The sequence below is a fragment of the Periophthalmus magnuspinnatus genome, chromosome 3, assembly GCF_009829125.3.
Source record: "Periophthalmus magnuspinnatus isolate fPerMag1 chromosome 3, fPerMag1.2.pri, whole genome shotgun sequence".
NCBI classification, from domain to species: Eukaryota; Metazoa; Chordata; class Actinopteri; order Gobiiformes; family Gobiidae; genus Periophthalmus; species Periophthalmus magnuspinnatus.
In genome coordinates, this window is record NC_047128.1 from 7,863,458 (window position 1) to 7,886,823 (window position 23,366).

Genomic DNA, 23,366 nt, shown 5'->3' on the forward strand with positions numbered 1-23,366 from the left:
AGTCATGTGACTGGATGGATGACGGGGACGTGATCTACCCAAAATGTCTTCGACTGGTAGATCGCGATCGACGTAATGAACACCCCTGTTCTACATATATAACATAGAATGAGTAGACCTGATAATTTACTGAATTTAGGTGGTGGTACTTAAAAACGTCACATAAAATTAAGCATTTTCGATATCGACCACCAGGTCTGTGGTTGTCTTGTCTAGCCAGCCAAAATGATTTTCTTGCTGTAATGTCAGTTGGTTTGCTAGGTAAACACCATATACCCCAGATTTAATGACGTGTATTTAGATGCTGCCTTCAGTTTAAAACAACTCAATAAATACTGAATGTAATTTGGACTATAGTACCAACAATGTTTAACTTTATTCAGTTAAGTGCCAATAAAATTAACCCACCAAGACCTAGCCTAGTTTTGAAACAAAAACAACACAGAATTTTACAAATCAGAATCAGCTTTTATAAACAGTAATTTAATAAAACAGGTATGCTCAGTAGTAGATCACTCAGTGGCACCCCCTTTATGCAGCTGCATGTTTTACAGTAGATGAATAATCAGAAAGTGCAGCGATAGAGTGCAGAAGCATTGCACCTCCATGTAATGCCTGTGAATCACAGTGTGTCAACTGTTTAAAACATCCCCAAGGTATAGGCTAAAACAGACTTCTATGTAAACCATGTCTTTGTCATTCACACGCACACACATGCGCGCACACACGCGCACATTTTAAGTGCATTCAAAATATGGTTTTTATTATCTTTGTTAGCAGTTTTCCATCTTTTCTCTGGCTGTGCTCTTGTATGTCACATTTTGGAAGGTAGACGTTGAGCTTTTAAATAGAGGATTGGTCCCCTGTAAAAAGATAAAATACAACTTAAGTTATACAGTTTTCTCATATTTACCATTTTGCTATGTAATTACAGGTTCACAGTGCACATTTTAAACCCACCCAGAAGCATTTTGCTAAAATACACACTCTCATTTTAAACTTAGCATGATAACAGACAAGTAAACTGCCAAACTATTCTATGCACTACAGAACTTGTTTGTAGAGTTCTAAATAATAGGGTTAACTTTTTTAGCATAAAAAGGGATTTTTTTTGTCGATAAAGACATAACTACATAACTGAAGCCCTTGCAATTTAAAACTGGGCAAATCCAAATTGTGATTTTGAGGAGATATTGTACTATTAGTCAAAATGCAAATAAAATACAATTCTATTGTAGATAATGCAAATAAATGTCTGCTGCAGTAAATCAAATGCTATTTTGGTACATTGATAATAACTGAATTAAGATTCTACATCAAACTCCCCCTCCAACATTACAGCTTAAGACTAGAAACACAAACATACATTTTTCTAGGTTTATGCCATGGAAAACTCACTGTCTGCCATTTTGCTTTTGCTCTTTCAGCTTCAAACTTTGCCACTTCCTTCCGGTCATGGACAGACACCAGAACCTTCCACACGGCCAGCAGGATCAGGCCAATGCACACTACAGACAAAGACACTCCTAGGATAATCATGGGTATCTTAGGAGGATTTGGGCAGCCTGCAACACACAAAAATGAACTATTAGTAATATGCCTAATACAAGTGGCTCAAGTGGTGCCTATAAACACAGAGGGAAAAGTAAAGGAGGAGCAACATGTGGTGAAAGCCCTCTCTGCTTGTGGATATCCAAAATAGGCCTTCAATAGATCAAAGAGAGCTAAAAAACAGGACAACAGGGAATCTGAACCTAGAAGGAGAGGTGTTACCATTCCTTACACTGCAGGTGTGTCTGAAAAACTTCAGAGAATCTTCAGACAATATGAGATTCCTGTCTTTTTCAAACCCACAAACTCTTTAAGGCAAAAATTGGTTCACCCTAAGGACAAAACCCCGAGCCATAAACAAAGTAATGTAGTCTACTAAATTCAGTGTAGTGAAGAGTGCAGTGAGCATTGGAGAAACTAAACATCTACTCCATAAGAGGATGTACCAACACCGGCAGGAGAGTTCCTCTGGACCCCAGTCCGCTGTGCAACTCCATCTCAAAGCCACTAACCACTCCTTTGAAGATAGTGAAGTTCAGATCTTAGCCAGAGAAAAGAAATGGTTTGAGAGAGGAGTTAAAGAAGCTATTTTTGTTAGGAAAGAGTATCCTTCCTTAAACAGAAATGGGAGCCTGAGACATAATCTCTCCCCCATCTATAACACAATCCTCAAACCCATAACAATGAGAACAATAGCAGGGTCGTTAAGGGCTGAATAGGGTAGTCTCATCTGAAGCTGGAGACAATAGCTGTTTACAGTTTCAGTGTGGTTAGCCCCTCCCCTCAGATAGATTTAAAGGTAGTGGCCCCCAGCAATCTGACCAGAACTGAAGCTGAACTGGATGAGCAGCGAAACATCTTCACTCCTACAAGATTTGTTCAGTTGACAGATTTAACTTTGTTGTTTGCTCTTACTCTTTACATTGAGCTATTACCTTCCCAAACTCAATGACTACTACTGTAGTCACACCTGCCCTGGGACTGACTTAGAGAAATATCGCTGCCAAACTTCGCCAACTACCACTCCAAACACCACACCAACCACCATATTTATACTTTATACAGCCGAGCTAGAATAGAACCACTAACCTAAATATATCATACAGAAACATAAGACTTGTTTTGTCTTAATGCAGCTATTTGGCTCCATAGTATGTACTCCTCAGAGACAAATTGAGACAAACATTACTGGCCAATACAGTGCAGCTTTACTGTATATTTAGTTCATACCAGTGTTTAAAGAGTCACTCAACCTGTTAGCTAAGGTCTGTTTTCTGCCAACATTCAAAAGGTTGGAAAGATGAATAGGATCAGAGGGTGGGAGAGTGGGATGGGGTTAATACCTATGACTGACAGCTGTCACACAGAAAGACTACAGTAGTGTACTAGACAGATGCAGACCAGGTTACTTGAAAGTGCAATGCCATAATTTGAAGCTTCTTTAATCTTTTCAGTTGGCCATCATTCATTCACACAGAATCAAGGGTAATAAGCTACTGCTGTAGCCGCAGCTGCCCTGGGGCTGATGTCAGGCTTAAGATGCAGTCTGTGGGGGACACACGTTTAGGCTAGTCCTACATTTCCATAACGTTTCATGTATTTGATGCAGTATGTCTTGAGCCCCAGGATTAAAATACCAGAATTGAAAAGACTGAACTTCTAGCTAAATGTGTGCCACGTAAACATGTTTCAAGCATCTGCCCTGGACAGGCGCCACAACTAGAGGCGTGTGATGTTATTTTGACACCGTACTCTGAACACGGCAGTACAAACTGGTGGCTTGCAATCTGATTAAATCAAACTACAACTGGGAATCTAAACAGGTTTGCAATTGCCTCTATTACTGTTCATAAATGATCAAAAAGTATCATTATTTGGTTTATTTGTTAGTACATATTAATGCGTTAACATATATGATATACATGCTGTAAAAATGCCGGATTGTTGCCATGGACTAATTTCCATACATTGCCCTGCAGTTGCCCCTATGAATCTGCTCTCATTGATACAACAGCGTACACTGATACCGAAGCTAAGTTAAGTGTCTTGCCCAAGGACACAACAACAGTAAGGGAAAGTGCCGCCCCACTGTGGCACTTGGTATTACCAGTAATATCCCAACTCAATACTACTCAGGTCCAACCCTGTTCAACTTCAGAAATCAGATTGGATTGTGCATTCTTAAGCTGATATGGTCATTTATGGTTGCACATCTTACCATACATCTGAAGGTCAAAGGCATTGGTCCCTATCTCACTTCCTATCACATAAAAGGAGATCCAGCACTCGGAGTCTGTCATCAATGTGCATTTCATGGAGTGGTTCTGGTCATAATCTGAAAGAGAAGTGAACATAGGACAAAACGTGAATCCTTTGATTGTCTTTCTTGTTTGCCTTGTGAATGTAAAGGGATATGGAGGCCTGTGCCGGCCCGTTAGTTTGATTTCCATATCAAAGCCAAGAATCTACCCACACTATTGTATTTTACATCTGAAGCCTGACAATCCTCTGAGATAATTAGCTACACCTCTCAGCTTGCACATCGAGAGAAGGTTTAAAATAAAACAGGGAAGTTGAGGCCTATTAGCTATTCAGAAGTGCTATGAAAGCTCTCCCTGTACGACATGGAAAATAATATGTTCACCATTATCCAGCCTTAGTGCACTAAAGGGGCACAGGATACACATACAGATACTGGTACAGTACAGTCTGGAGTGAATAAATTTGGCATTTGTAACACACTTTGAATTAATTTTAAATAAACTTGCCTTGTCTTGCCTACTTTGTTATCAGTGAAAAACGTGATCTAGAAGAGATCACCATGTATAAGTAGGTTTTTCTGCACATTCTGGTTATCTTTGTTGGCGATTATCATGATTATATAAAAAGTCCCATGAAAGGTAAAGCTCTCGATTTACCGGTTATTCTGCATTCCTACCCTCATCTATGGGCATGAGCTTTGGGTAATGACCGAAAGGACAAGATTGCGGATACAAGCGGCCGAAATGAGTTTCCTCCTCAGGGTGGCTGGGCTCCCCCTTAGAGATAGGGTGAGGAGCTTGGTTACACGGAAGGAGCTCAGAGTAGAGCTGCTGCTCCTCTACATCGAAAGGAGTCAGCTCAATTCAATTCATTTAATTTTTGTAACGCCCAAAATCACAACAACAGTTGTCTCGAAGGGCGTTCATGTGAGGTCAGCTGAGGTGGCTCATGCATCTGTTCCGGATACCCCCTGGAAGCCTCCCTGGGGAGGTGTTCCACTGGAAGGAGGTCCTGGGGGAGAACCAGGACACGCTGGAGGGACTATGTTTCTCAGCTGGCCTGGGAATGTCTTTGGGTCTCACCGGAGGAGCTGGAGGATGTGTCTGTGGTCAAGGATGTGTGGGAGTCCGTGCTTAGACTGCTGCCTTCGCGACCCGATTCCGGATAAGTGGAAGAAATTGGATGGATGGACTTTTTATCACAATAAACAATATTATTGCTTATTGTCCCATCCCTAATTCTAATACTGCTCCAAATATAAAATTATGAAATTGTAGTGTAGAGGGTGCCCTAATATTTTGGGAAGGTTGAAAATATTGTGACAATTTACTATTTATTTTATTTGCTATTAAAATTATGTTTTTACACTGTCATCAACCTACTGCACAGTTCTGCCCATATTGTATATTTTGTATTGTATATCAAAGTCTATTTTTTAGACTTTGATAAAAGTTGATAAAATATTTTTATTTTATCATAGTTTATGTTATTATTATTCTTTGTTTAATGTTGCACCAAAACGGTGACACAAGTTCATAGTTTGTGAATTTTGTTCACTGAGAATGACAATAAAACTGATTCTGATTCTGAACTGGGGAATTGTCCTCTTGTGCATGACTTAACTGTGTCCTAGTCTAATTTCTATACAAGTAATTGTAATGGACAATGGTGGTGGAAGAAGTACTCAATTCTGTTACTTAAGAAAAAATACCGGAGCAAAAAAGAATTAAGTAAAAAGTACTAAAGAACCCATTTAAACATGTCCTTAAAAATTATGAAGTAAAAGTATTTCACATAGAATTTGAGGTCTTGTAAAGCTTTAAATGTAGTGATTATGAAAAAGATTTGTGCTGAATTTTGTTCAATAAAAACAATGAACTAATCAGACTTTTCAGTAGATCACAGACAATAATAAAATATCAGACAATAATTAAAAAAAATACTTTTCAGTTCAGTTAAAAAATGTAGTAGAGTAGAAATTATAGATACCTTCTCTCAAATATTTTGAAGTAAAAGTTAAAAGTATCCACTTTAAAATGTATTTAAGTAAAGTACAGATGCCTAAAATTTGTATATAATATATAATACCTTACTACTTTTACTTTGTTATGTTCCACCACTGGTAATGGATATTATTTTGTATCACATAACTATATACTGTACATACTCTATTCTCTAGTGCAAGGTCAAGTCTACCCCCTAATTGTGGAGAGTATTTCTGTTTTTGAGCTTAGCTGCAGAAAGAGGTCAGGTTCATGCACGTTCATTGCAGACAGAATTGTGTCTTCTTAATTGTAGTACAGAAAATATTACAAAAACTGTAGTTTTAGTCAACTCTCAGTTCTTAGCAATACTAACTGTCTATAATAATACTACTAATAACTGTCAGTTATTAGCAATAATAAACATGATGTATGAGGTTTTCACCTGGAGCTATAACTGACTTTTGTTTATGGCAGTGGTGTAAGGAACAACACTTGCACGGACTTGCTGTCTTACCTTTCAAAAAAGTCTCATTATTTTCTTAGGTTATTTAATAATAAATTGATCAAAGCACTAGCAGTTAAGTGAATGCCATCGATATGGGCATGTTCCAAACAGTACAATGTGGGAAAATTGAATGTTATTATGAATACAACAACCTTCAATCATAATGTGTGAAAGATCATTTAATCTAACAGAGATTTTAACTATTGATGTTTGCATAGTACCTATCCCAAAATGCATGGGCCTTACAGGGTGCTAGCCGTAAAGAACCCACAGTAAACAGGGACAACATGTTATTATTTGTACTCATTTAGGTTGTTCTAAAACCTTCAAATAGTTTTTATTTTTATTTTGTTTTGTTACTAAATACTTTTGGAGGAAAAATAAAAGGCTCAAAATAGGAATCTAGATAATCAAGTTCAACATTTGTGGATAAAATAGTGCCAAGGACTTCTGGTTGGTAACTTAGATAGAGTAGTCGCAGTGCAAGTGTGCTCCTGTAGAATTCTTCTTTTTTCATTTATAATATATCTATAATCTTAATTTGAATTTTTTGCCTTTTTGGGAAGATTCTTACTATGCGATCGACCAAACCATGAACATCTCTCTCATAATGCCGCCTAAGAGCCAAAGAACTGCCAAGTGTGAAGCAAATGCTAGCACTAACTTGTCCATAGAAGCTATTTCAGCCTTACTAGAAAAGCACCTGTGCTCTGTTTACTTGCCAGTGTTCTTTTTAATCAATAGGCAATACAAATAGCCATCATTTGTTGCTATTTTGCCTTTGGTGACTGTCTAAGCTAACCTGCTTACCATTTTATTTTGATAACTATATTACTACTTGGTACACGTTTATTATATTACAATGTAGTAGCCATTGTAAATAGTACTTTTGTCTTCTGTTGGGGTACCGTCAAAATATGCTTAATCAAAATATGTGTTTACTATTTGATTTTATTTACTTATGGGGCTGTTATTTTAATTTGATGTCAAATGATGGAGCTCTTGTAGTTCAGTTGTTAAGCATCATCCAGAGGATGGGCTGTTTGAAGATTTTTAGTTTATGGAGCTTGCTGCATTTTTTAATAGCAGCTGTCTTCTTGGGGAGGGGTAGGGGGTTGGCACCTGTCACCGCAAACTATGCTGCAATCTTAAAATCTTTGGAAGGAAGTGCTGGTCACTTTGCCTACTGCTGGTCACTAGGTTGTTGTGAACAATTCTATACCTTTCTAAACATGCACTGTGGTATATGTTCTTAACATAGTGAGCTGGAACATTAAGGGTTTAAAACACCCTGTGAAGCGGAAGAAGGTTTTCTCTCATATGAAACATTTCAAGTCGAAGCTAATCTTTTTACAAGAAATCCATGTGAGACCTCAGACCTGAGTCGTTTTGCTGCACTGTCTGGGCAATCCTTTCATTCCACATTTCAGGCCAACATTTCAGGTGTATGCCTCGAGCGTGGATGACACTGACTTTTTCAAACGTTTGTTTTTGCTACTGCCAGATTTGAATACATATCATCTCATCCTTGGCAGCAACCTTAACTGTTGGTTGGACTCGATTCTGAACAGGTCCTCGGGGAATCCCGGCACAGTGAATAATTAATGATTTTCTTATGGATTTTAGTGTTTGTGATGTTTGGCAATTTTTGCACCCAAATGAAGAATTTTCTTTTTTTCTCTCAAGTGCACCATTCATACTATAAGATTTCCTTTAGATAATCAACTTGTACCTTTCATTCCTGTGAGTACCAACCAATTGTTATATCTGATCATATACCTGTTAGTCTTTCGGTAATGCTACCTGGCCTTCTTCCTGTATGAAGGCAATAGCACTTTAATTCAACCTTATTATCAGATGCCAAGTTTGTAAAGACTATTAAGAAGAAAATAACCTTTTTCATAGACAGCAATACTAATCTAGATATTTCCTAACTTACTTTATGGGATACTTTGAAAGCTTACCTGCTCACTACCTACCGGGTTGAACAACTGCTTCTGAAAAATAAAACCAGGTTTTATACGTACAGAGACAAGTCAGACAAATTGTAAGCTAATCAACTTAGGGGTTTCAGATCCAAACAGGACATTTTAAAAATCCAAATGGGTACTGGTCAGGTCACCACAGATCCCTCAGAAAAATCAAGACAGTCTTTAAAGAGTTCTATACTCAACTGTATACTTCACAATTCAGTTCATACTCAATACTTTTCTAATTCATACTTTTCTTGACAAATTTTATATTCACACACTCTCAACAAATTTTACGAGAACACCAGAAAAGCCAATTTCTGAACTGAAAATAATCAAAGCCATAAATACAATGCAGTCAAAAAAATGCCCTGGCCCAGACAGGTTTCTGTAAAAAAAAAAAAAAAAAATACTTTCACCTTTTTTGTGCTCTGTTTTCTCAGAATCCTGCAAACTGGGTCATCTACCCCAGTCCTTTTCAGAGGTGTGTACTACACTCATAGCTACGAAAGGAAAACACGTGACAAACTGTTCATCATACAGACCCCTATCTCTTCTTAATACGGACGCCAAGGTCCTGGAAAAAGTGTTAACTAAGTGTTAAAATATCCTCCCGACCATTATATCCAAAGACCAAACTGGCTTTGTTAGGAACAAGCAGTCCTACTTTAACATTACATGTCTTTTTAATATCTTGTACTCCTTCAGATTGTACCGTGGCACCTATCAAGGGTGTCCTTTAAGCCTCATGCTTTTTGACTTGGCCATAGAACTACTTGCTATCGCACTTCATAACTGCAATGAATTATCTGAAATTTGGAGGGGGGCTGTGGAGCACAGGGTCTCTCTTTACACCGACAAACTTCTGCAATTTGTTCAATCTGAATGAATCTATTCCTAATGCTCTAGTGTTGCTCAATCATTTGGGCACTCTTTCAGGTTACAAATTAAATATCAACAAAAGTGAGCTATTTCCGATCAATAACAATGCACGGATATTGGATCTTTCCCATTTAAACTTTAAGGTCGGATATGACAAGTTTTCGTTTGTTAGGGTTATTGTCACAAGGCACAGGGACCTGTTTAAAGAAATGTTGCTGATCTACTCAACTAGGTCAGGCCAGGTGACCATTGATGTCTCAATGGTCACCCTTGTTAATGTACCTAGTGGGGCGTGTAAACTCTGTTAAAATTGTAATTTTCCCGAAATTCTTATATTTTTTCCAAACATTGCCCATTTTCATTCCTCATGCTTTTTCCAACAGTTGCAGTCATTCATAACTTCCTATATTTGGCAGGGTGTCCACGGTTAAGCAAGATCCATCTCCAAAAATCTAAACTCCATGGGGGCTTGCTTTGTCTAATTAGGCCCGAGCCTGGGATAACGTCCCGGCGAGGGACTCATTAAGACCGCGTGCGGAGCATGGAAAATGGCAAAAATCAAGTAGTAAACACGCCCCGACATGGCAGTGAGTGATGTCAAAAATTAGAACTCGATGAGCTCTAATTGTCACAAAAGAAAAGAAAAAATAACGAAAGACGACTCGGTAGCGCCACCTCAAACTTTGATTTTCATGGGGCCAATGGGAGCCCGACTCGGAAAAAAAGTCAACCTAAAAATCTGAAACTCACATCAAAAAATAGAACATGTCAGGACATGACAAAAATTACATTATGGCCCCACCCTAAAATGTACAGGAAGTCGGCCATATTGGATCAAACCTGGGAATGACAAAAGTGCACACCCTCGCATTCAGGACATTTTCTCGCACAGTTTTCATCACTTCAAATTTGGCGAAATCCCACTAAACCCATGTGTGATTAAAGATTATCAATTACATTTTGAATATGACTTTGGATGTGGTCAGGGTGAATTTTCAAAAAAAATTGCAATTTTTGGAAAATTTCAATAAAATATTTCTCTTTCACACATTTTTTTGTTGGGAAAACGCTAATACAGCATTTATGCACATTTGTGAGCTGAACACAATGATATGCAAATCAAGGCACGCTCTCACAAAATGGCTCTCTAGCGCCCTCTTCAAATTTCATTTTCAAAGATTCATAGAAGACAATCGATTTGTTGTGGACTTCAGAAAAAATTCACAGGGGCCTTATTTGTGATGGGGCACAATGTGAGAAAGTCACATGACTGTAGCTGTTATGGTTTAGAAGAAAAATAATGGGTGGAAAATGCGTTTCCATTATTATTAGGACATTTTTTAAAAGCCATTTTTGACCCCCTGAACGTTAACAAAAAGTCAATTTTATTGGACCCAACATTCAAGGTTGGTGAAAAATTTATTATTTTAATGTTCAAAAAAATTAATGTTTCAAAATGACTCAATAGCGCCACCTCAAAATTTGAAATAGAGACCTTTTTCATCGTAGACAAATGAAATTTGGTACAAACATAGAAAATGCCAAGACAAGTAAAAAATTATATTTTGACCCCACCCTAAACCTTACAGGAAGTCGGCCATTGTGGGCGGAACCCCATTTTTTCAAAATTTTACCTCTCACATTTGAATTTTTTTTACGCCTCGGATTTTCTTTCAAGAAACTTGCAAATTGGTCAAAATGAACTAGACCCATGTCAGATTATAAGCAACTCTTTTGGAATTATGGAAAGTTATAAAATGTGGGTGTGGCCAGTCTGCAAAGAAAAAAGCCATTTTTAAAAGTTTTTAATTGCGTCTAACTCACACAGTTAGTGTCCTATTTCCCGGCATGAATATACTTTTTTTTCAAAATGTTGATCTGAACGCATAGATATACAATTTACACAGGTCAGACATTATATTGCTCCACAGCGCCCCCTTGAACCTTTTAATGGTATGCAAAAAATTACTTTGTCACAAACATTTGAAATTTGGCATGGACATCCCTATTGACATACTGAACAAAAAAGCCAATGACAATATACCTCTATTTTCAAAGGTGTTGCCATGGCAACGTCTGACATTTCTCATTGAAATACATGGGTTTGGGTTAACTGGGATGAAAAATAATTACTTTGTCATAGACCATTGAAATTTGGTACACATATTCCTCTCATCATACTGAACAAAAAAGCCAATGAAGACATACCTCTATTTCCAACCGTGCAGGCATGACAATGTCATAAATGGTCTAATTGGAATGAATGGAGTAGTATTACTGAGACGCTGATTTTGGGGGGAGGGGCGATGTAAGCGGGAACGAAAGGCAGGATCTTCACTGTGGCCTGTACCCCGCGGTCACAAGGGGTGGCGAGAGCCTTTATCACTGCTTGCAGTTTTAATTTTTGTTTTTATTATTGGGCGGCCCACCTGAGATGTTTGGTGCGTTGGTCAGCCCGATTGTCCTGACTGGGTTGCGTTGGAACTTTTTTCACAGAATCTGTCCCCCTTGGCCTCAGTGGGCTCTGTCCTTCCTTTAGCCTGCATTACATTATTTGGTAAATCAGTTGTCAAACACTCTTTGAAGGGTTGGGGCAATTTAGGAAGCACTTTTGCCTGGCCAGTTTGTCACTCTGGAGCCCTATTCTTTTTAACAATTTATTTAAGCCATCAATCATAGATGCAAGATTTGGGAAAAGGCGTAGAGAGGGAGAACATTTTTTAAAGATCTTTTAACAGATGGCACTATAGCATCATTTGCACAGTTGAAAAAGAAGTTTCACCTTTTAAATTCAGACTTTTTTGTCAGCTTGAGACACAACACTTTCTTATTACACAACTGTCCAATATGCAAACTGCTACACAAGCAGGTACCGTGGATGAAATATTCTCTTTTCAGATGTTCAAAGGCCTTATCTCTAAATATTATAATGTCATGCTAGACAATATTCTTAGGCTCTTGTATTACTTATGGCACACCGAGCTATTTTATTCAGGTGGAGGGACGCTAACCCTCCTTCACATTGACAGTCGTTACAAGTAGTCATGTCCTGTCTAAAGCTAGAAAAAATTAGACTTTCATTCAGACAAAATATCATTGCATTTGAGAAGACATGGGACCGTTTCCTACAGTTGTACCCAGCTCTTTAAAAAGAATAGGCTATAGGGTATTTACATGTGAATAAATACAGCACCTGGTGTAAATATTCTACCCATGTGGTGACAGGGTGGGTGGGTTTCTTATTTATTTTTCGTTGGTTTTGTTTTACACTTTGTTCTTTTTATTTATTTTTGTATTATTTTTGTTCTATTATTTTTCTGTTGTAGTTGATTTGAAAACAAAAACATACCTTGATGGGGGGGAGGAGTTCGGGGAGGCCATGGAGGATTATTATCTAATGGCCTCAAAGAAATTCTGGCAAACCATCCGATGCCTCAGGAGGGGGAAGCAGTGCTTCACCAACACTGTTTGCAGTGTGGGTGGAGAGCTGCTGACCTCGACTGGGTATGTTGTCGGGCGGTGGAAGAAATACTTTGAGGATCTCCTCAATTCCACTGTCACGTCTTCCGTGGAGGAAGCTAAGACTGGGGACCCAGGGGTGGACTCGTCCATCACCCTGGCTGAAGTCACTGAGGTGGTTCGCAAGCTCCTCGGTGGCAAGGCTCCAGGGGTGGATGAGATACATCCTGAGTACCTCAAGTCTCTGGATGTTGTGGGGCTGTCGTGGTTGACATGTCTCTACAACATCACGTTGCGGTTGGGGACAGTACTGCTGGACTGGCAGACCGGGGTGGGGGTCCATCTGTATAAGAAGAGGGACTGGAGGGTGTGTTCCAATTATAGGGGAATCACAATCCTCAGCCTTCCCGGTAAGGTCTATTCCAGGGTACTAGAGAAAAGAATCCGACCGATGGTCGAACCTCAGATTCAGGAGGACCAGTGCGTTTTTCGTCCTGGTTGTGGAACTCTGGAGCAGCTCTATACTCTCCATTGGGTCCTCGAGGGTTCATGGGAGTTTGCCCAACCAGTCCACATGTGTTTTGTGGATCTGGAGAAGGCATTCGACCATGTCCCTTGTGGTGTCCTTTGGGGGATGCTCCGGGAGTACGGGGTCTGGGGCCCTTTGGTAAGGACTGTCCGGTCCCTGTATGACCGGAGCAGGAGCTGTGTTTGCATTGCCAGCAGTAAGTCAGACCTGTTCCCAGTACATATTGGACTCTGCCAGGGCTGCCCTTTGTCACCGGTTCTGTTATTTATATTATGGACGTAATTTTTAGGCACAGCCAGGGGCCAGAGGGGGTCTGTTTTGGGAACCACAGGATCTCATCTCTGCTGTTTGCAGATGATGTTGTCCTGATGGCTTCATCGAGCCAGGACCTGCAGCAGGCACTGGGGAGGTTTGCAGCTGAGTGTGAAGCGGCTGGGATGAGAATGAATTCCTCCAAATCCGAGGCCATGGCTGCTTACTCACCACCCTCTCCGGGTGGTGAGTCTTTGCCTCAAGTGGAGGAGTTCAAGTATCTCGGGGTCTTGTTCACGAGTGAGGGAAGGATGGAGCATGAGATTGACAGGTGGATTGGTGCAGCATCTGCAGTGCACTGTACTGGCCTGTTGTCGTAAAGAAAGAACTGAGTCGAAAGACAAAGCTCTCAATTTACCAGTCAATCTACGTTCCTATCCTCACCTATGGTCATGAACTCTGGGTAATGACCGAAAGGACAAGATTGCGGATACAAGCAGCCAAAATGGGCTTCCTCCACAGAGTGGCTGGGTGCTCCCTTAGAGATAGGGTGATGAGCTAGGTCACATGGGAGGAGCTTGGACTAGCGCCGCTGCTCCTACATGTCTAGAGGAGTCAACCGTGCTTGGGCATCTGCTCAGTATAGATAGGCTTACATAAGCCTCCATCGGGAGGTGTTCTATGACTATGTCTCTCGGCTGGCCTGGGAACGCCTTGGGGTCCCACGGGAGGAGCTGGAGGACGTGTCTGGCGTGAGGGAAGTCTGGGAGTCCCCGCTTAGACTGCTGCCCCCGTGACCCGGCCCCGGATAAGCAGAAGAAAATGGATGGATGGAACATATCTTGATTTTTTCTAAAAAAGTGCCAAGAATATCCCCAACCTGTTGAAGTGTTTATAGAAATCTTGGGAAAGCTACACTTTTGGGCACACAGCTGCACATCCTCTTCTGCTTGGAAGTGGCACTCTACACAGCCCCTGGTGTAAAACAAGCACAAAACAGAAACAGTTCCTTTTAATGATGCTTTGATCCTTTCCCCAGACAAATCCTGGTCTTATCTGACTTTTCCCAAGGCTTCCCTCACTCTCCTCCACCGTCCACTTCGGAACAGTGGTTTCGAATAGCACTTGCCCTGACAGCTGCTTTTAAAGGATAGAAAGAAAATCTCTTAGTCCAGTGTTGGAGACATTAGTTGTCTTTTGATGTCACTTCTATAGGTGTAGACAATTGTGAACAAGGGGACCATAATGCGATACTCTTGTGCTGAAAAGAACAGCCGGATCAAGTAGCATAAAAGGCCAATGTCTTTGTACATTGCAGGTAAAGAAACAAGCTGATAAAAACATCTACATTACGCCACTATTGAAGTCATTTTGGAATGAAACTGTTCTCACCTCGCAGAGCTACAGGCGTCTCCGCATGTGGGACACTTCTCACACATGTCCCCGGATGCTTCTGGGACAGAGCAGACACACTGGCCACACTCACAGCTACCCCGTCCGCTGCAGATCGTCCCGTCCTTGGATAAACAGGCCTCAGTGCTGGTGCTGCAGTTACAGTACTCCCCAGTCCAACCTGCGTCACAATGGCACTCCCCACAGTCACATACGCCATGACCTGGAGAGATATGTTTCATAAATCAGCATTAGAATATATACGTACATACCCATAGAATAATAATAATAATAAAGAGGCACAACGTGGTTAATATCCAGTGTGTTCTTTGGGAAGTTTAAAATCTGATTGAAGTGATGCTCTTGAGCAACATTTGAAGCAACAGTTGCAATGGAAAATATGGCAATTGTTCTCTTTCAAGGAAGTGTCTTGCCCATGGACAGGGAATCACACTTAGTATTCACATTATGGTCATTCAACTATGTGATTGGATGTATTAATTCTATATCCAACTAAATCCCTTTTAATATGAAAAGTCAGATGCAGACCTAGGGCTTGGTGAACACCAAATGTAAATGGGTTTCACAATTGATTTCACAAACATAAACAAGACAGAATGTTTGCAAAAAATATAAAAACTTCTCCAACCAAATGCTTTTACTGACAGAGGATTAGCTGTAGACCTCTTGATAAAAGACCCCAGATGATCATTGACAGGATTCAAACCGCCAACCTTCAAAACAGTGGACTTTACCAACATTTTCCACAGGTAAGTATGGTATTATTAATGCTATAGTATCCTGAACTAAAGAACTAAAGAACAGCCTATGGCCATAACTGACATAACCGGGATTTGTCTGTGCCTGTGTTACTAACCACATTCAGACAGGACTGTGACAAAGTGCTGCAAATATGACACAATAAGATCAGATTTCCTGTGGTTTGGCCTCTTTCACACCGACATTAACGAATCAGATATCATCCAGTCCCATTACCTCCACACAGCTCTCCTCGGAATCGAACACAGGAGTAATTGTCACACTGGCAGAAGGGCCCGTAGATGCGTCCGAAGTTGGAAGTATGACACACACATTTTCCACAGTAGCACTGGCCCTGTCCGCTGCATATCTCTGCATCATCGCTGGCCACACAGTCCCCCAACAAAGCCCTTTCCTCATTGCATTCACAGTTGACTCCCATGAAGCCGGGCTGACATACACAAATGCCACACTGGAAAGCCCCATGTCCTGCTGTGCACAGGCTGCTGTTACCCTCTGGGGGTGGACTACAGTTACATGAGCAGAGGGAGTCCAGTTTGATGTCCAGCGTGTCTTGAAGTCCAACTGGCTTGAGATAGAAGTGACGAGGAGAGGAGAGGCAGCCAGGCAGCTCCACAGTGACATTCAATACAACCTGAAAAGCAACACAATTACATGTATTTGATTAGAAAAATAACAAAAAAAATATCTTCTTTCTAGGGCTGTTAGTCGTTTAGTCATTAAATTGATTAATCAGTTGATGATTACCAAAATTTTGATTTGTTGAGGAATATTTTCATTTAGATTGATTTTTATGGGGAAAATAACATAAGAAGTTAGCGAGTGAGTGAAAGTTGGTATGTTTTGGTATTTATATGTAAAAAGACAGATTAAATTTATGATTCACAGGTTTAATCTACATTTATACAAATACATTTTACATGCATTCCTGGTACTTTTTGCATAAATTGTTATTTTTGCACTCTTGTGCAGTTGTAGTGGGTGTAGTTTTGGGTCAGATACACACAAATTTTGCCACACCCCCTTTTTAGTTGGCTAATCGATCGATGGAAGTGTCTTTAGTTTACCAAGAAATTTTGTAATCGACTACAGCTGTACTTCTATGTGCTGGTTTAAATCAGGATTAGGGATGCAAAAATTGTTCAGTTAATCAATAATTGTGATTATTATATTCAAAATATAATCATAGGAAAGAGAAAAGAATCCTTGTTTTAAAGAAATTTAGAAGCAAAAATAAGTCATTTCAGTTTAATCTAAGTCAAAAGGCAAAGCTAGAATATAAAGTGCTGTCTTCTGTTTTTGTCACGTTAACTTTAATCCAGAAAGTTTGATTTCATGAAGCTGGTAACATGCTAAATTCATCATGTCAGTAAATGGCATTGGTGGATGAAGTATTCAATTTTGTTACTTAAGTAAAAGTACAAATACAGAGGTAAAAAGTTACTCAAGTAAAAGTATCACATGAAAAAATCTGCTTAAGTAAAAGCATTTAAGCATCCATCCATCCATTTTCTTCCGCTTATCCGGGGCCGGGTCGCGGGGGCAGCAGTCTAAGCAGGGACTCCCAGACTTCCCTCACCCCGGACACGTCCTCCAGCTCCTACGGTGGGACCCCAAGGCGTTCCCAGGACAGCCAAGAGACATAGTCCCTCCAGCGTGTCCTGGGTCTTCCCCGGGGCCTCCTACCGGTGGGACATGCCCAGAACACCTCCCTAGGGAGGCGTCCAGGAGGCATCCTGAGCAGATACCCGAGCCACCTCAGCTGGCTCCTCTCAACGTGTAGGAGCAGCGGCTCTACTCCGAGCTCCTCCCATGTGACTGAGCTCCTCACCCTATCCCTAAGGGTGCGCCCGGCCACCCTGCGGAGGAAACCCATTTCAGCCGCTTGTATCCGCGACCTTGTCCTTATGGTCATTACCCAGAGCTCATGACCATAGGTGAGGGTAGGAACGTAGATTGACCGGTAAATCGAGAGCTTTGCCTTCCAGCTCAGCTCCTTCTTTACCACAACAGACCGATACAGCGACCGCATCACTGCAGACACTGCACCGATCCGCCTGTCAATCTCACGCTCCATCCTTCCCTCACTCGTGAACAAGACCCTGAGATACTTGAACTCCTCCACTTGAGGCAGAGACTCACCACCCACCCGGAGAGGGCAAACCACCTTTTTCCGGTCAAGAACCATGACCTCGGATTTGGAGGAGCTGATTTTCATCCCAGCCACTTCATACTCGGCTGCAAACTGCCCCAATGCCTGCTGCAGGTCCTGGCTCGAAGAAGCCATCAGGACAACATCATCTGCAAACAGCAGAGATGAAATCCTGTGGTTCCCAAACCATACCCCCTCTGGCCCCTGGCTGCGCCTAGAAATTCTGTCCATAAATATAATGAACAGAACCGGTGACAAAGGGCAGCCCAACATGCACCAGGAACAGGTCTGACTTACTGCCGGCAATGCGAACACAGCTCCTGCTCCGGTCATACAGGGACCGAACAGCCCTTAGCAAAGAGCCCCGGACCCCATACTCCCAGAGCACCCCCCAAAGGACACCACGAGGGACACGGTCGAATGCCTTCTCCAGATCCACAAAACACATGTGGACTGGTTGGGCAAACTCCCATGAACCCTCGAGGACCCGATGGAGAGTATAAAGCTGGTCCAGTGTTCCGCGACCGGGACGAAAACCACACTGCTCCTCCTGAATCCGAAGTTTGACTATCGGTCGGATTCTCCTCTCCAGTACCCTGGAATAGACCTTACCGGGAAGGCTGAGGAGTGTGATTCCCCTGTAATTGAAACACACCCTCCCGTCCCCCTTCTTATACAGAGGGACCACCACCCCGGTCTGCCATTCCACAGGGACTGTCCCCGACCGCCACGCGATGTTGCAGAGACGTGTCAGCCAAGACAGCCCCACAACATCCAGAGACTTGAGGTACTCAGATTAAAAATTATACAGATTTTGCTCAACAGTAGCAATATGAATCAATTTCTTATTTTTTCTCATGAATTTTGTGTATTTATTCTGTTTGCTCAAAACCAAAGCTTGAAATCTTGAACTTTAGTCAAGATGTTACCACGAACATGGTAAAAATAACCCCTCAAATCATATGAAAAGTACTTTTTACTTTTCATCCATCCATCCATTTTCTTCTCCTTATCCGAGGCCGGGTTGTGGGGGCAGCAGTCTAAGCAGGGGCTCCCTAGGGAGGCGTCCAGGAGGCATCCTGAGCAGATGCTCGAGCCACCTCAGCTGGCTCCTCTCGATGTGTAGGAGCAGCGGCTCTACTCCAAGCTCCTCTGGTGTCACCGAGCTCCTCACCCTATCACTAAGTGAGCGCCCAGTCACCCTGCAGAGGACACCAGCAGGGTGGCCCATAACTAAAGTATAGATAGGCTTATATAAAAATTCTACTTAAGTACAGTACTTCCACCACTGGTAATTGTGAATAATCTATATGGCTTATGTAAACAAATGTGTGATAATTTCTTGTAATTTTGATGTGTATCGTGTCTGTGATGGAATGACTGGAAATTGATGCAGGAATCTGAGTCTGGATAGAACTGTAATGACAAAATAAGGCAGTAATATCCATATAACACTCGCTTATAGAGTTAGGCAGTTTGAGAAGTAAATGTCAGGTCTACAATATAAACAAACTAAAAGACTGACCAAAATGTGATGTAATGATGAAATAATAATAAACTGAATGTATCCACAGCCTGACAGCTTATAAGGGAAATATAAAGTCTTTAGTTTTGTTGTTTATTTATGCAATCAAAACATTGCATAGGTGCAGCTAATTCTGATATGGCTTTTGCTGACTAATAAAGGTGTGGTTGAGTTTTGAAAGTGGTGACTTCTCAGAAATCCTTCTGATGCTTTTGAGACATGCAGCACACTGCAAGTCCTTTTAATTAAACCAAAGTGTGGAAATGCATCTTCAGTGAACCAGCTTTCTCCTTTTATCTCAAAAACATGGAACACGATGGTCATGAGCTTTGGGTAATGACCGAAAGGACAAGATCGCGGATACAAGCGGCTGAAATGGGCTTCCTCCGCAGAGTGGCCGGGCGCACCCTTAGGGATAGGGTGAGGAGCTCGGTCACACGGGAGGAGCTCGGAGTAGAGCCGCTGCTCCTACACGTTGAGAGGAACCAGCTGAGGTGGCTCGGGCATCTGCTCAGGATGCCTCCTGGACGCCTCCCTAGGGAGGTGTTCTGGGCATGTCCCACCGGGAGGAGGCCCCGGGGAAGACCCAGGACACGCTGGAGGGACTATGTCTCTCGGCTGGCCTGGGAACGCCTTGGGGTCCCACCGGAGGAGCTGGAGGACGTGTCCGGGGTGAGGGAAGTCTGGGAGTCCCTGCTTAGACTGCTGCCCCCGCGACCCGGCCCCGGATAAGCGGAAGAAAATGGATGGATGGATGGAACATGGAACACGATCAATGTAATCAGCATATCACTTGCTTCTTCGTTCATTTATAGGTATACCAGTACTCAGTAAGTATTGTTTATTATATATGTTTTTTGCACAAGTCTAGCTGCAGTTTGTGAAGAAAAGTTGGGAGGAAAAGTTCAAAATTAAAAGTAGCACTGAGATAGAAAAAGGCATCAGTCCATATATATCATCAATACACAAAATGATCACAGCACATCCACTAACTATTCACCCATTCACACACTAGGGTAGGCAAACATTGGGGCAAGTTGGGGTAAAATGTCTTGTCAAAGGACACAACGACAGTATTCATCTGTTGGAGCTAGAATCCCACCTCCAATTTGTGGACCAGTGGATCTGACTGCTCTACCATCAATGTTTATATTGAAAGAGAGAATCGACCTGCCAAACCTTTGGATCAGAAGACAACCATGCTACCAACTGAGTTTCTGCTCAAGGAAGGTATTTTTCTTGATTAAACATTCATTCAACAAAATAGAGGCTCTGTCATTTTATTTTATTAGTCTAATCACGGGCAAGTTTGGCTCTTATTAACATTATGGTTGTTAGGTAACAGTTATTTAATTACCTTTACTTATATTCTGTGCTGCAAAACTCAAACAGGAAGTAAAATGATAAACTTTACTAAAATAATGAAGAAAAAAAACTACGCAATATTTTTAGTAACATCTTAAATATGAATATTTTAATTGCATTTTAGTTATGAGGAGTCTGTCATATGCACTTTAACTAACCGTTTCTCCAGGCTTAACATTGGAGCATTTTTTCATGTCCGTGGTAACTGTTCCATTTGGGCAAATGGCTGTGAAGGACATCTGCAGATCCTCTGTGTCTCCGAGCACTTCCAACTCAATCTCTGAACGCAGCTCCTGGAAAAAACAGTTTTACATCAGCAGTATGTTAGTATACTGGCTAGTTATGCTTTCAAATAGGCAACAGTAAAGCCATGATTGACAATAGAAAACCACACAGCAAAGTGGCACTATGTAACTTTTCTGGCTGAGGGTCAGACACCTGCTTGCCTCCATGGAGATATTACTGCAGTACCTGAAATGTGTCACAGTGATGTGAAGTTTAAACTTATTTATCTTGATTTTATTCAATTTCAATTTTTTGTTTTATTGCTAAGAAAATACAGTAAAAACATGAATTCTCCTGTGAACAGGGTCACCTGAACAGTTACATTGTGGTGTCACCTGCTTGTTCTCATGGAGATAGATATGTTTAAAACCATACTGAGGAACATTCAGGGCAAAACATTTCTATGGAGACAAGCAGGTGGTAAACCCCTACCACAAAAGTTATGGATTGTGCGTATTTAAGGATGATTTTTAAATAATGTAAACTCACATTGGAAATGTAAAATACTTCACTGTTTAGGTTGAAAGTAAATTTTATTATTCTTCAAATGTATCAAAGTAGACTGTTTATCCATCCATCCATCCATCCATTTTCTTCCGCTTATCCGGAGCCGAGTCGCGGGAGCAGCAGTCTAAGCAGGGACTCCCAAACTTCCCTCACCCCAGACACGTCCTCCAGCTCCTCCGGTGGGATCCCAAGGCGTTCCCAGGCCAGCCGAGAGACATAGTTCCTCCAGCATGTCCTGGGTCTTCCCCGGGGCCTCCTCCTGGTGGGACATGCCCAGAACACCTCCCTAGGGAGGCGTCCAGGAGGCATCCTGAGCAGATGCCCGAGCCACCTCAGCTGGCTCCTCTCAACGTGTAGGACCAGCCGCTCTACTCCGAGCTCCTCCCATGTGACTGAGCTCCTCACCCTATCCCTAAGGGTGTGCCCAGCCACTCTTGGCCGCTTGTATCCGCGACCTTGTCCTTTCGGTCATTACCCAGAGCTCATGACCATAGGTGAGGGTAGGAACGTAGATTGACCGGTAAATCGAGAGCTTTGCCTTCCGGCTCAGCTCCTTCTTCACCACAACGGACCGATCCAGCAACCACATTACTGCAGACGCTGCACCGATCCGCCTGTCAATCTCACGCTCCATCCTTCCCTCACTCGTGAACAAGACCCCGAGATACTTGAACTCCTCCACTTGGGGCAGAGACTCACCACCCACCCGGGGAGGGCAAACCACCTTTTTCCGGTCGAGAACCATGGCCTCGGATTTGGAGGAGCTGATTTTCATCCCAGCCACTTCACACTCGGCTGCAAACCGCCCCAGTGCCTGCTGCAGGTCCTGGCTCGAAGAAGCCATCAGGACAACATCATCTACAAACAGCAGAGATGAAATCCTGTGGCTCCCGAACCAGACCCCCTCCGGCCCCTGGCTGCGCCTAGACATTCTGTCCATAAATATAATGAACAGAACCGGTGACAAAGGGCAGCCCTGGCGGAGTCCAACATGCACCAGGAACAGGTCTGACTTACTGCCGGCAATGCGAACGCAGCTCCTGCTCCGGTCATACAGGGACCGGACAGCCCTTAGCAAAGGGCCCCGGACCCCATACTCCCGAAACACCCCCCAAAGGACACCACAAGGCACACGGTCGAATGCCTTCTCCAAATCCACAAAACACATGTGGACTGGTTGGGCATACTCCCATGAACCCTCGAGGACCCGATGGAGAGTATAAAGCTGGTCCAGTGTTCCGCGACCAGGACGAAAACCACACTGCTCCTCCTGAATCCGAGGTTCGACTATCGGTCGGATTCTCCTCTCCAGTACCCTGGAGTAGACCTTACCGGGAAGGCTGAGGAGTGTGATTCCCCTGTAATTGGAACACATCCTCCGGTTCCCCTTCTTATACAGAGGGACCACCACCCCGGTCTGCCATTCCAGTGGTACTGTCCCCGACCGCCGATGTTGCAGAGATGTGTCAGCCAAGACAGTCCCACAACATCCAGAGACTTGAGGTACTCAGGACGGATCTCGTCCACCCCCGGAGCCTTGCCACCGAGGAGCTTGCCAACCACCTCAGTGACTTCAGCCAGGGTGATGGACGAGTCCGCCTCTGGGTCCCCAGTCTCTGCTTCCTCCTCGGAAGACATGACGGGGAGATTGAGGAGATCCTCAAAGTATTCCTTCCACCGCCTGACAACATCCCCAGTCGAGGTCAGCAGCTCTCTACCCGCGCTGTAAACAGTGTTGGTGAAGCACTGCTTCCCCCTCCTGAGGCGTCTGACGGTTTGCCAGAATTTCTTTGAGGCCGTCCGATAGTCCTCCTCCATGGCTTCCCCGAACTCCTCCCAACCCCGAGGTTTTGCCTCTGCAACCGGCACGCTTGGCCCGCCTGTACTCATCGGCTGCCTCAGGAGTCCCACGAGCCAGCAAGGCTCGATAGGACTCCTTCTTCAGCTTGACGGCATCCCTTACTT

At 42.5% G+C, this 23,366-nt stretch overlaps 1 protein-coding gene across 2 annotated transcripts in view; it reads right to left on the reverse strand.

The window, feature by feature from the left end:
* Positions 1-265: 265 nt before the first annotated feature.
* itgb6 (integrin, beta 6) overlaps positions 266-23,366 on the reverse strand; it is a 32,943-nt gene continuing 9,842 nt past the window's right edge. For both annotated transcript variants that reach the window (XM_033988714.2, XM_055230083.1), the window contains 7 exons: positions 20,768-20,902; positions 15,784-16,201; positions 14,788-15,010; positions 14,276-14,370; positions 3,770-3,886; positions 1,399-1,565; positions 266-863 (listed from right to left, as the gene is read on the reverse strand). In XM_033988714.2, coding sequence (XP_033844605.1) covers positions 774-863; positions 1,399-1,565; positions 3,770-3,886; positions 14,276-14,370; positions 14,788-15,010; positions 15,784-16,201; positions 20,768-20,902 — 1,245 coding nt within the window. In that variant the 3' untranslated portion in view covers positions 266-773. The remainder of the gene's footprint in view (positions 864-1,398; positions 1,566-3,769; positions 3,887-14,275; positions 14,371-14,787; positions 15,011-15,783; positions 16,202-20,767; positions 20,903-23,366) is intronic.